Genomic DNA, 13647 nt, shown 5'->3' on the forward strand with positions numbered 1-13647 from the left:
CCTCAAGTGAAGAGGTCCAGAGGAACACTACTATATTCTTAATATGAGAATTTCACCATGAAGGAAGGGGAAACCATCCAAGAGATGTATACAAGATTTACCATACTGACAAATGAACTTAAGTCTCTTGGAAGGATTATTTCTGAAGAAGACAGAGTTGAGAAGATTTTGACAAGGGTTCTGCCAGTTATTTGGGAGAGCAAAATCACAGCCATTCAAGAATCAAAAAACATTACCACTTTTAGGTTGGATGAGCTAATTGGAAATCTCACTGCTTATGAACTTAGAAGGCAAACCATGAAGATGGATGCACCCAAGAAGGAAAGGAGCCTGGCACTCAAAATCACTGAAGGTTCTGATCTAGAAGATGATGAAATGGCTATGATCACAAAGGACTTCAAAAAGTATCTAAAGAGAGGAAAGGGTCCTTCAAGAAGTAGAAGCTATAGCAAACCAAAGGTTCCTAAAAGGCAAACCAATGAGGGATGGTACAAGTGTGGTAAGACTGATCACTGCATCAAGAATTGCCCTCAGTCTTACCACACTTGTAGCAAACCAATGGAAGAAGAAAAGAGCTGAACGAAGAAATAGGTTCAACCCAAGAAGAACAAGGGATCAACAAAGGCCATGGTTGCTGCTTGAGTAGAAAGCTCAAATGAAAGTTCAGATGATGAAGATGGAGATGAACAAGCATTTATGGCCATCGGAGAATCTGATGAGGAATCTGTGGTAAGTGTAATTCATCTCAAAGACAAGATTAAATTTTTGTCTAAAGAAAGGCTATCTAAATTACTTCTAGATTTCATTGATGAATCTGAGGACGTAAATAATGAAAAGAAACAGCTGTCTAAGGAATGTGTGATTTTAAAAGCAAAGTGTAAGAACCTGGAACTTAGAGTTAGTAAGACTATAAGTGAAAATACTGCACTAAAGAACCAGGTTCACGCATTTGAATCAAATGTCCTAGACCTTAGATCTAAAAACCTAAAACTGAAATTAAGAACAAGTAAGAAGACAACTGATTGCACACAACTCACTCTAGAAGAAAATGTAGGTAAACTAAAAGATGAGTTGTATAAGAAGGATGAGCAGGTAAGAATTTTGACAGAGGATCTAGGCAAGGTCAAGCATGAACTAGACAGAACTTGTAAATGGAACAGGTCCTCCAATGCACTATCATGGCTACAGGAATATCACAGTAGCAATAGAAGAGGAATTGGCTTTGGGAATGTGCCACCTAAATGGGATCTCAAAAGCAAGTATCTCACACTTCTTGAGAACAAAATTTGTACACACTGTAGTAAGACTAGTCACTATAAAAATGAATACACTGCAAAAGAAAAGGCTAGTCAAAAGAATAAAAAGTTTGTTCAAGGGAAAAATAGGCTGCCAGGTTGGACTAAAAAGAATTTGATTCATCCTTTTGCCTATAGAAAGGGACCCAAACTAGTTTGGGTTCCTAAGACTAACTCATGATTTCCTTTTGCAGGTCCAAGTGAAGGGGAGCAGCCAAATATGGTACATGGATAGTGGCTGCTCAAAGCACATGACATGAAGCAAGAACCAATTCCTTTCACTTGAAGACCTTAAAGGAGGAAATGTCTCCTTTGAAAATGGAAAGATAGGTAAGACTGACTCTCACTCGATTGAGAATGTATATTTGATAGACGGCCTAAAATACAGTCTAATTAGTGTATCACAACTATGTGATAGAGGTAACTTGGTAGCATTTACCTCTACTAAATGCTTTGTGATTAGTCTTACCACTGACAAGATTGTTTTGTAGAGAAAAAAAGTGAACAATATATATATATATATATTGTAGATCTGTCCACACTTTCAGAAAATGAACTCACTTGCTTAAGTGTGTTGGACAATGATCCCCTCATTTGGCACAAGAGACTTGGACATGCAAGTCTGAGTCAACTCAACAAATTAGTCTTTAAGGACCTGGTGATAGGGTTGCCTAACATCAAGTTCAAGGAAGACAAAGTTTGTGAGGCTTGTGCAAGGGGGAAGCAGGTAAGATCCTCTTTTAAATGCAAGAAAGTGGTAAGTACCACCAGAACGATGGAACTGGTCCATATGGATCTCCATGGTCCAATGAGAACATAAAGCAGAGATGGTAAAAGATACGTGATGATGTTTGTTGATGATTTCTCTAGGTCTACTTGGACACTATTTTTAACATCTAAAGATGAAGCATTTGACATGTTCACTTCTTTTGTTAGAAAAACTCAGAAATAACTAGGTAATCAACTTGCATCAATTAGGTCTGATCATGGCACTGAATTTGAAAATGCTAAATTTGTTGAATTTTGTGATGAGCATGGCATAGATCATAATTTTTCTGCTCCTAGGACTCCACAACAAAATGGAGTAGTTGATAGAAAGAATAGGACACTTAAAGATATGGCTAGGACTATGCTTCTTTCTAGTAAACTGCCCATAGCTTCTAGGCAAAAGTTGTAAATACTGAATGCTATATTATAAATAGGTGCATCACTAGACCTCTTGTAGAGAAGACTCCCTATGAGTTACTTAAAGGGAGAAAACCAAATATATCCCATCTTAGGTCATTTAGATGCAAGTGCTTTATGCACAATAATGGTAAAGACTCACTAGGTAAGTTTGATCCCAGAAGTGATGAGGGAGTATTCTTGGGATATTCTTCATATAGTAAAGCTTATAAGGTCTATAACAAAAGAACTATGTGTGTTGAAGAAAGTGTTCATGTAGTTTTTGATGAAACTAACATTCTTTCTGAGAGACAGGAACATGATGATGAAGCAATTGGGCTGGTAAGAAACTTAAAGGAAACCACAGCCCAGACTGAAGCTGTACTGGAAGAAGGAACAGGTGATGGAACAGGTGATGGAACCCAGAGCAACATGACAGGGGGGAATAGAACTAAGAGGAAATGATCCCCAAACCTCAATGGAACCTATCCATGAACTTGTTCCATAGCAACAAAACACTGAAGGAACATCAAGGGGAAACCAGTTGGTTGTGAAACCTTACAAGTATCAAAGTTCTCATCCCATTGAGAACATAATTACTGATCCAACCTCTGGAATCAAAACCAGGTCTTCATTAAAGAATCTTTATGCTTTTGATGCTTTCGTATCTCTTATTGAACCTAAAAATATTGTTGAAGCTTTGCAGGATGCAGACTGGGTAAATGCAATGCAGGATGAACTCAACCAATTTGAAAGGAGTCAAGTTTGGCATCTGGTACCAAGACCCTTGGACAGATCAGTAATTGGCACAAAATGGGTCTTCAGAAACAAACTTGATAAAGATAAAACTGTTACAAGGAACAAGGCAAGATTGTTGGTTCAAGGATATAGCAAGGAGGGGGGCATAGACTATGATGAAACCTTTTCTCTAGTTGCAAAGTTGGAAATAATAAGACTCCTTATAACCTTTGCTGCTTATATGGAATTCGCCCTCCACCAGATGAATGTCAAGAGTGCCTTCCTCAATGGCTATCTAAAGGAAGAAGTGTTTGTCAAGCAACCTCCGGGGTTTGAAAGCAAGGAGAGTCCTGATCATGTGTACAAACTTGACAAAGCACTTTATGGGCTCAAGCATGCGCCAAGAGCATGGTATGAAAGATTATCAAAATTTTTGCTTGAGCATGACTACAAGAGAGGTAAAATTGACAATACTTTATTCTTGAAAGAAAAAGGTAAAGATCTCTTGATAGTTCAGATATATGTTGATGATATAATCTTTGGAGAAACTACTGATAAGCTAAGTAAAGAATTTGTTAAACTAATGGGGAGTGAATTTGAAATGAGCATGATGGGTGAGCTTAATTTCTTTTTAGGCTTACAAATTAAACAAAATCCAAATGGAACTATGATCCATTAACGTAAGTATGTAAAAGAGTTGCTTAAAAGGTTTAAAATTGAAGATTCCAAAGAAATTGACACTCCTATTGCAACATCTAAAAAGTTGGATATAGATGAACCTGGTTCATCTGTTGATCAAAAGTTGTATAGCGGAATGATTGGCTCATTGTTGTATCTCACTGCTAGTAGACCTGACATTATTTTCAATGTAGGCCTTTATACAAGATTTCAGGCAAATCCAAGGGAGTCTCACTTGACTGTTGTCAAGAGAATTTTGAGATATCTAAAAGGCACCACTGATCTTTGTCTTTGGTATCCAAAAGGTAGTAATTTTAATCTTGTGGGATATGATGATGTTGATTATGCAGGCTTTCTTGTGGATAGAAAGAGCACCTCAGGTATGGCATACTTTCTTGGCTGATGTCTTGTGTCTTGGGCCACCAAAAAGCAAAATTCAGTGGCCTTATTTACTGCTGAAGCTGAGTATGTTGTTGTTGCTTCATGTTGTGCTCAATTGTTGTGGATCAAACAATAATTAAAGGACTTTAGAATTGATGTTGGTTGTATTCCCATTTTTTGTGATAACACTAGTGCTATTAGTATGACCAAGAACCTAGTTTATCACAAGAGAACTAAGCACATAGATGTTAGGCATCACCTTTTGAGGGATAACTATGAAAAAGGGTTGATCACTGTGGAATTTTGTGCTACTGACAAGCAAATAGCTGACATCTTCACAAAAGCCCTAAGTAGAGATCACTTTGAAAGGAACAAGTTAGAATTAGGGATGATTAAGATCACCTAAAAGGACCAGTTTAGAATTCACAACGAAAAAAATAAAAATAAAATAAAAAAAATTGTTTTTGGTTAGAAAATCTGAAAATGTGTATATAATTAGATTAATTTTTGCTCAGACGCATACTTTCAATAGTATACTCTTGTGCCATGTGTTAAATTGATTCATTAATCTCTAATGATATTTTCTCTATTTTGGAAAATTTAGACTTACACAAGAGAATTATCAGTGAAGAACCTGGTTCATCAAGATAACACGGTATGTTTTCTATACTCTGCATAATTTGAAATAATAATATTTCGATCATGAGTAGAGTCCTACTTAATTCCAAACTCCTTTTGGACTTATCCGTTACAAGTGAACCAGTTCTGTTCAAAAGAGTCCCAACCGAATTGAAGTACCTAGATTATAGGAATACACTCCAAAGTTTTTTCAAAACTGAAATTCAGTTTGATTAGACTTCCACACCCACTATCATCCCTTCCACATCTCAACCTCTAATAAAAGAGTAAAGATGATTGCTCGCAAGGTTGTTGCGGGGAGAGAACAAATCAAGAAAATAAATAAAAAATTGAAAGCGAGTAAGGAAGAAGAATCCTAGAAATCTGATGAATCATTCAAATCTGCTACTGAGGGGGAAGAAACTGTTTCTTCTAAAATTGAACAGGTACAAATTTGGAGAATAGTTTTGTACTAGTAGGGTCTAAAGCAGGAGTTGAAACTATAGAGTTTGGAGAAATTGGTGGTAAAAATAAAAAAGAAAAAGAAAAAAAGAGCAAGGGTGTTCGAAGTGCTGTGAGGGGAAATGGTAAAAGAGTGGTTGATTCTTCACCCATTCCTGTGAGTTTAACCAAAGACACAGGTGCAATGGTTATTTGGGGAGAAAAATTTGCTGGAGTAGAGGAGAGTTTAAAGAAAACAGGGGGAAGAGGGTCTGGCGAAGCCGCTGAAGGGCTGGTTCATCTTGAAAAAAATATAGATGAACCTATTTTATCTGAACAGGAAACCCTCGCATACCTACTGAAGAGAGTGACTGGAATTTAAAACATCAATATTTTACAAGCAAGGATCATTTTGGGACAAATACGCTGCTTGCTTGTGACTATGAAGTCCATGCCACTCCTAAAGAACCTGGTTCATCCAAGAAGGTACCAGTGAATAGCAAAGTGCGAGCCTTGGTGTAAGAAAGTGGGGCTAAGGATGCTGAGATTGAGAGGCTGAAGAAGAGGTTGGCAGAGGTGGAGACTGAGAGAGATGCTCTCAGAACTGAGCTGGCAAGAGAAAAGGAGAAGAACGATGGCATTCTTCAGAATATGCTGAAACTCCTCCAAGCCAAAAATCAAGCACCTAGTCCTTCCCAGCCTTAAGCCTCCTAGCCTAGTGTAGATCAACCAGTGACCAAGTTCGGAATTTTTTTTATTGTGTTTGCTCATGTTTTCAGTATTTTTATTTCTTCTTATACTTTGTGGTAGGATCTTATTAATCATCAATGAAATTCACTGTCTTCTGCTCTAACTGTTTGTTTATATTTCCTTAATGGTTAAAATTCTTAGCTTGATCTATGATGATTAATCTATGAATGCATTTGAAGTAGCTCCAGTGGCCATGAGTAAGTTTAAGAATCTAGGAATCACACATTTTTTATACAACTTTTCGATGATGCCAAAAGGGGGAAAAATATTGTAATTTATACTTTGAACAGTGATGTTTATAATCTAATGAACCTGGTCCTTGATGATAAGTGATAAAAAGAAAAAATATTCTAACGTTGTGTTGATATTGGGTTAAGTTGAAACAGGGCCTAAGCTTATGAAAAGCACAGAGTTTGTCATCATCAAAAAGAGGGAATTTGTTGGCCTAAGTGAATGTTAGTTTTGAAGATTGATAAAGGAAGCTCAGGCATGAACCAGGTCCATCCGTTGTATGCATAGACACGGGCAGATTCGAGCATGTGGGTTGCACGTAAAGGAGATAAGCTTAACTTGGTCTAATTAATATCTCCTGATCGAAAATAGTTTCATAATTGATATGGAGAAGGACTTCTTAATCAAAGAGAACACTATCCAAGATAAGGGAGGAGTTAGAGGTTGAGATCAACTAGAACTCTTCCACCAAGAAATAGTAGCATTAGAACTCTGGTTATTTTCTACTCTACTAACTCTATAAATCGCAGAATGTTCTCATTCTACAGGTAACGCACAAAAGTAGAAGTTAAACGTGAATTGAGAGCAAAATAGCAAGGCATTTTGCAAGCAGTTCGTGTGTGATTCAAGTGTGCGAACCTGAAGCTATATGAACCAGATAGAAGAACCAGCTCCAAGTGTCTGTCTTTTATTCTAGTTCAATTGTAGTAGGTGTTTTCATATTGTATTGTTCAGCGTTATTTAGAGGCAATTGTAATAGGTACTCAAAGTATTCAAGTTAGAGTTAACTTGACGTTGTCGCAGCAGTTAGAGACTGGTTGCTACAACAGGATTAGAGTTAATCCTAGGTTTAAAAAAGTAATTTGTAAATGCAGTTTTTGGCTCAGTGATTTAGTGGAGAGTTTGAAAAAATCCTACTGGGAAGTAGGTCGTGGTTTTTTCACCTTTTGAGCTAGGTGTTTTCCACGTAAAAATCCTTGTGTTCTTTAATTTATGCATTTATTATTCCGCAACAGTAGTATAAGGAACACATAGAAGAACCAGGTCCTTCTATAATTTGTGCACGCAAAAAATTGGACACCACACAAATCACCCCTTCTTGTGTGGTATTGAAGTTAAAACATCATTTCTGTATTATTTTCTTAAAAAATAAAGTATGTGTGATTCACTGCCGCCATTTGTTTCGTTGTACACTGGTGTTTAGAATACCGCTATACCAGTATTGTTAATCTGTTCTATCATAGGAGAAAATAATCCTAAACTTCAGGTACTAGGAGGAGATTAAGTTCCTTAAGAATAAATTATAAATTCAGTGGGCTCGAATTTTTTTTTTTACTTCTTCTACATTTCTATTTCCCGTTGTTTAAGTTTCGAAAATTTGTTTCCTGAATACAAATTACTAACAAAGAGTAGGTAGAAACATCGCACTCCCTCCTATTCAAAATATTTATTTTGGTGTTTTCTTCCTAAGATAAAGATTTGTTAGAGACTTCAAAGCTTCTAAACTAGTGTATTCGTGATGTCTTCACGGCATTAATTTGTATTTATGATTTACTGTCATTGTCGCCTCCCTCCATGTTACTTGTAATAATCTTGCTGGTGAAATGGTACTGTTAAATGCTTCGGTAATCTATATATATATATATATATATATATATATATATATATATATATATATAAAAGAGAGACTTAAAAGAATGATGTGGCAATTCCTATGAGCAGCATTTCTATTTATCTCTTTTCTCCTTTTTCTTGTATTTCTCCTCTTTTTTACGCCGGTTCGGTGTTGTAATAAAGACTCCAAAAGCCGCATGTCAAAGACCCCGTAATTGCCAGAATAAAGTGCCATCACTTCCTTCCAATATTATATATTACTCAAAGCAGACTTTTTCTCCACCCTCTCTCGAAACCGATGATACGATTTTCTTCCCACTGATAGTCAATGACTTTTCTTTCCATTTAAAATCAGAGTAAGAGCACAGATTTTCAACCGGTAGTACCTTCCCTCTCTGTTGCTGCATCTTCTTATCCTCCTTTTTCCTTTTCCCTTCTCCCTTTTTCATTTGAGAGTTCCATCTCTGTCTTTTGATGTTCAAATTATTTTTGCAGATTTGATTCATTATCTTTATTAGTCTAATGTGCCGTGCTTTGTCAAATTTTTTAACTTTGTTGTTCAAATTTGTCTCACTGATTTGCTCAAACGAATCACTTATTTCCTCTTTTCAGGTTTCAGGAATCGCTCTCTACATCAAATCTCGATTCTTTCGGTCAACATTCTGAGCAAAGCTAATCTACCCATTTAAGCTTTCTGATTTCAAGTGCTTTTTGTATGTGTTTAACTACTTTGGTGAAACACTTAACTTATTCTCTTTTATCATGTTAATTAATTCCTTATTCCCTCTCATATTTTGATTATTTATACCTTTGTGATAGAGATGTGGCCGAGGGCAAAACAAGGGCCTATAACAGACATTCTTGGAACTTCTATTGGTTCATCATTTATACTTAACGTATTATTTTCGTCTGCTTTTTGTGTTAGTTATTTTATGAATCATTTAGGGAAAATGCTTTATTGTTGTTGGTGACGCCTTTCAACTGTTAGAGAGACTTATTTTGCCTATTATGTAATATGGATTCTACATTTTAATTTTGATGTTAGGAGATAAATTTGACGTTATTGGCAGCAAGTGTCGCCCTCTTAGCTACCTGTTTATGTCATACTGGGTTTTTATATATGGCAAGTGTTAGTATAAGAGAATTTATGCATCTTAAAATATATCAGTTTAAGTACCACGTCGAGGAAACAGGACAACTCAAACTAATTCAATGCCATGTCATTGCGCGTGCAGCTCACTGCTGCTGATCACTTGCTAACAACTCAAAATGATATGACAAGGGTTGGATAGCTTGAGACTTTTTATCTGTTATACCTCAGAAGGTTGATAATGTATAGAAATTACTGTTATTTTTCTGGAATTTTTCATGTGGAGAATGTAAACCATAAGAAGAGGGTCAAGGAACTTGGAGCAAATGTAAAGAAGTTGTGTCGTCAGTAGAACCTTCAACACACCACAACCATCATCATGCAAAAATTAAAGTAAGAACCATTTCATCATTCTTGGACTTAAGGATCAACGTCATAAAAATATTAATCGTAATTTTTCCTACAGCGCTCCGTGGCTTTTTTTATCTTTGTCATACGAATATAATAATTTACTGAATTTTCTGAAAGAGGGCCTTATTATTAAGCAGCAGAAACTAAGCAATTCCTTCAAAGCCAGGGAAGAGCTGGCTTGCTTCCGTCAAACTAATGGAAGAAGCCCCTGCATTAATTAATATTGACAATGAGTAAATACAGGAGAACAAGTTGAAGATTAGTATTTCTATTTAATGTGCTTAGGAGGAATACCAATGTAACTGTGGATAGACCAAATTGTTATTGGCATATTGTTGCTCCAATTCTTTAATTTTTGTCAATTGATATTGATTTTCTCATCATATGGAATATCTGATGTAGGGTGCTGGAATGACAAGACCAAATCCGATATTGCAGTCTCAGCAGCTGAAAAAAGCACTTGAGCAGCTCAAACACAATGAATTCACTGGAAAGAGAACTGCAAGATAATTTCTTAATGTTTCAAATGTATTTAAAGAGGGAAAAAATTAAAAGTTTAATTCAGTCCTTTAAAATTCAAAGCATTCAAATGGCAATAAAGTATGTAGAATGAGGGGAATAATTCTATATAAAGAAGAATATTTCATTAAATTAACATGTGATTTGATATCTTGTAGAATGATTTTTTTTCCCCATCTTTTACTTCTAAAAGCTGTTAGCCATAGAATGTTAGACAATGATAGATAGAATCAAGAAGGCATTAGTCAACTCATGCTCTTTTCTCCTTATTTCTTTTCTGTTCTACGTATGTACTTGATTTGTGTTTCTTTTTTATGAGTAGTTCTAATATATAAATTTAGTTTTGTTGGTATGAGACCTTGGAATTATTGGCCATCAGGACACTTACCAACTTATGATGCCTTTGTATTTCTATATCAGCTTGGACAATGTAACTATGGTACGTATTTAAAAAAATAATCAATGATTTGCTTAACAAAAGGATGTCATACTCTGTTAGTAGCATTTTGGATTGACACCCCTTGGGAAAGTTGAAATGCATACATTATCGTGATAGGCTAACGCAATGTGATGTTGCATTACTCATTCATTGTTCCTAATTACTATTCAAATTTTAAGAATGAGCATGTCTACACGAGTATTTCTATGTTAGAGTACCTAATGGACTTTGTGCCCATCAGACAATCTGCCTCGGCATGTTAACTGTACAAATAACTTTCCTTTCTTGATAACCACCTTTACTAACCATTATAATCTGACATTTTTGTGGGACTTTTAAGCTATTGAAACTAATTCCTTTGTTATCTGGGATTTTTCTGAAGAGTGGTATGATAGAGGTCATTGACAAAGGAGCATACATGTGTATCATAAAACTGTTAGAACAAATCATAAAGATCTAACTTATCTGATGGACATGTCGTTAAACTTCAGTTCTCTGTTTTAGATTTTGGATTGGGTCCGTATTTAGCACTGCTAACCCCCACTAATATTTACAAAATGCATAAAAATAAAATAAATTACATTATTAATAGCTTATAGTACTATTTAAGGAATGGTTCGAAAAATATAGTTCTAAAAGAATCTATCAACTTCTCATTTTATAACTAATCTAAAAAATAATTGTTCTATAAATCTACTAATGTTATTTAACAACCGCGCGAAGCGGGGCAAGTTTACTAGTTGATTTATATAAGGGAGTTCTTACTACTTATTGTACGTTAATTTATTTCTGAACGTTAGATAATGCAAATCCTGTTTGTTGTGGACTTCATTTCAAGCTAAAGGAAGACGTTTAGACATTCACCCTAGATAGGAAAGGACCAACTGTCCTAACACCAAACTTTAGAGCCAATTACAACTCAACCTGCAAAAGTAAAGACAAAAATAAAAAGAAAACCAAGGTAGTAACCTGATGTGGTTCACTAAAAGCTCAAAATAATACGTACCAAGAATCTAACTTATATATACTAATTGTGTAAGAAATAGGATTTATAATCTTAAGAATAAAAGATAAATTATCTACTATCACAAGCTACAACATACCTAATGTGATTTCACAATTTAATTTATGTGAACTTGAGAGAGAGTTTTCGGTAGACTCCGGCTAAAGAAAATTATCAATCACCAATAATATAAAAAAACTTTTTTGCACTATCCAATATGTTTATAACATTGATCCAATATTATGTGAACTTGAGAGAGAATTTTCGGTAGACTCCGGCTAAAGAAAATTATCAATCACCAATAATATAAAAAAACTTTTTTGCACTATCCAATATGTTTATAACATTGATCCAATAATAAATACTACTCGGCCATAGGTGTCATCAATTAATTATCTCAACTGGCTGTTAGAATAACAAGAAGATACCTATATTAACTAATAAAGAACTTTCTATTCTTTCTAGCTCTAGCACCCATAGAATTCATAAGTTCCCTCACTTCCCTGATCAGTCCAATGCAGCTCCTTAGTCACACTGACTTTCGTTAAACAAACTCAGATAAAACTTCACCCCTCTGCAAAATCCTCACTCTGAGTAAGGCAATATCTCCAAAACATTTTGCAATATGTCAACCCACAAGAGGAAGATTATTTTGAGCAACGTGACAGTGAAATTAGGCTGCAGCAGCAGTTGCAGGTGCCCTAAACTTTCCAGCATTTTCCACCCTAAGCCCCGCCGCCACAACTCCGCCGCCTTCCACCACCATAAAACGACCAAGCACCACCACAACCCCGCCTACAATTACTCCTCCTCTAGTTCTTCTAACGCTACTACTACCACCACTTTCTCTCCGGCCTACTACTCCTCCGACACCGAGAGGGCCGTTCAAGGCTTCGGCAGAATAGGCGGCAAGAGTGTCGCCGTCGAGAAAGATTCCGACGACCCTTACGTTGACTTTCGGCAGTCAATGCTTCAAATGATTCTTGAAAAGGAGATATACTCTAAAGACGAACAAAGGGAGCTTCTTAACTGTTTTTTAGAGCTTAATTCTCCTTACTACCATGGCGTCATTGTTAGAGCTTTTACTGAGATCTGGCATTGTGTTTTCTCCTTAAAGCCTGGAGTCGTCGGAGCTGAGTCGCCGTTCTTGCATGGCAGCGGTGGAGGAGGGTGGTGCTCACGTGATTTTTAGGTGGTGATCACGTGCGTAACACCTTTTCTATAAAGATTGCTTTTAAGTCTTTCACGTTAGCATGAAGATGTGGGACCCATAAGTATTTCTTGGGTTCCAGCAGTATTTTCTTGTAATGTGTTTAGCTTTTAAGGGTTAGGCAAAAAGGAAAACCAAAAAACAAAAAACAAATGCAAAGGTGCTGTTTTCAGTCATTTTTATTTACATTACAGTACATCTCAAAATTGACGAAGAGAAAAACTGTCGAAAAGGTATTAAAATATGCTGTGGAAATTGTAATCTTTTAATTTACTGTTATTATAATGTAAGGTTTTTATTTTTGTCTTTATATTACCTCTCATTTTTGTTCGACCACGTACATATATATGTATATTAGTACCTCTTTTTTAAGGAAAGGCGCTTTATCACCTTATCTGCACGGAGGAGAATATTTGTTAGGACTATCTGTTTCCTGAAGTCCGTAAGGTTGCGATTTTGAAACGAAAGAATACACTACTACTATGCACTAATTTTTCCTTTTAATTTCTCCTCCTCTTTACTTTCTTCTTCCTTTCCTTTCTGACAAACAAAATTATATTTCTATGCAGTTAGCCGCCACTTATAGCAAGATAATTATCTATTTTTTCGGTTGCCAATTCATGTGAGCATGTGATTTTTGCCGGACTAAAATTACTTCTCCAAAAGTAAAAAATAGATCTTTATAAATTATTTTTCGTTTTTATAGAATTTTAGGATTTTTTGGTTTATTTTGTTTGCATTTAGTTGCTTATCTAATATTTAAAATTATGAAAAATATAAAAAATATATAAAATATTCATTGCATAGCATCTTAGATTTAATTGCATATTAGGATTTAATTGCATGAGTTAATTGCATTATTAAACAAAAATCACAAAAAATGATCATTTTTACATATTTAGCTTTTAGTTTTAAAATTAGTATTTTCCTTTCATCAGTTTTAGGTTAATTAATTATTTTAATATTAGAAATAGATAATTAATTCAATTCTATAAATTAGATGATTTTAGAACTTAACTTAGGTTTTTGATTAATGTGAGTATGATATTTAAAATAAGGAAAAAG

The 13647-nt window shown here is 35.3% G+C and overlaps 1 protein-coding gene and 1 long non-coding RNA gene across 2 annotated transcripts; both read left to right on the plus strand.

Moving 5' to 3' along the window:
* Nucleotides 1–8085: 8085 nt before the first annotated feature.
* Nucleotides 8086–10462, plus strand: LOC107814786 (uncharacterized). Its single transcript, XR_001654638.2, has 3 exons — nucleotides 8086–8289; nucleotides 8523–9393; nucleotides 9814–10462. It is a non-coding gene; the product is annotated as an uncharacterized LOC107814786 (long non-coding RNA).
* Nucleotides 10463–11825: 1363 nt separating this feature from the next.
* On the plus strand, nucleotides 11826–12851 carry LOC107814754 (transcription repressor OFP6-like). Its single transcript, XM_016640210.2, has one exon. The coding sequence runs from the start codon at nucleotides 11998–12000 to the stop codon at nucleotides 12562–12564; it is 567 nt and encodes a 188-aa protein (XP_016495696.1). The 5' UTR covers nucleotides 11826–11997; the 3' UTR covers nucleotides 12565–12851.
* The last annotated feature ends 796 nt before the right edge of the window (nucleotides 12852–13647 follow it).

This window comes from Nicotiana tabacum, chromosome 24 (genome assembly GCF_000715075.1).
Source record: "Nicotiana tabacum cultivar K326 chromosome 24, ASM71507v2, whole genome shotgun sequence".
NCBI classification, from domain to species: domain Eukaryota; kingdom Viridiplantae; phylum Streptophyta; class Magnoliopsida; order Solanales; family Solanaceae; genus Nicotiana; species Nicotiana tabacum.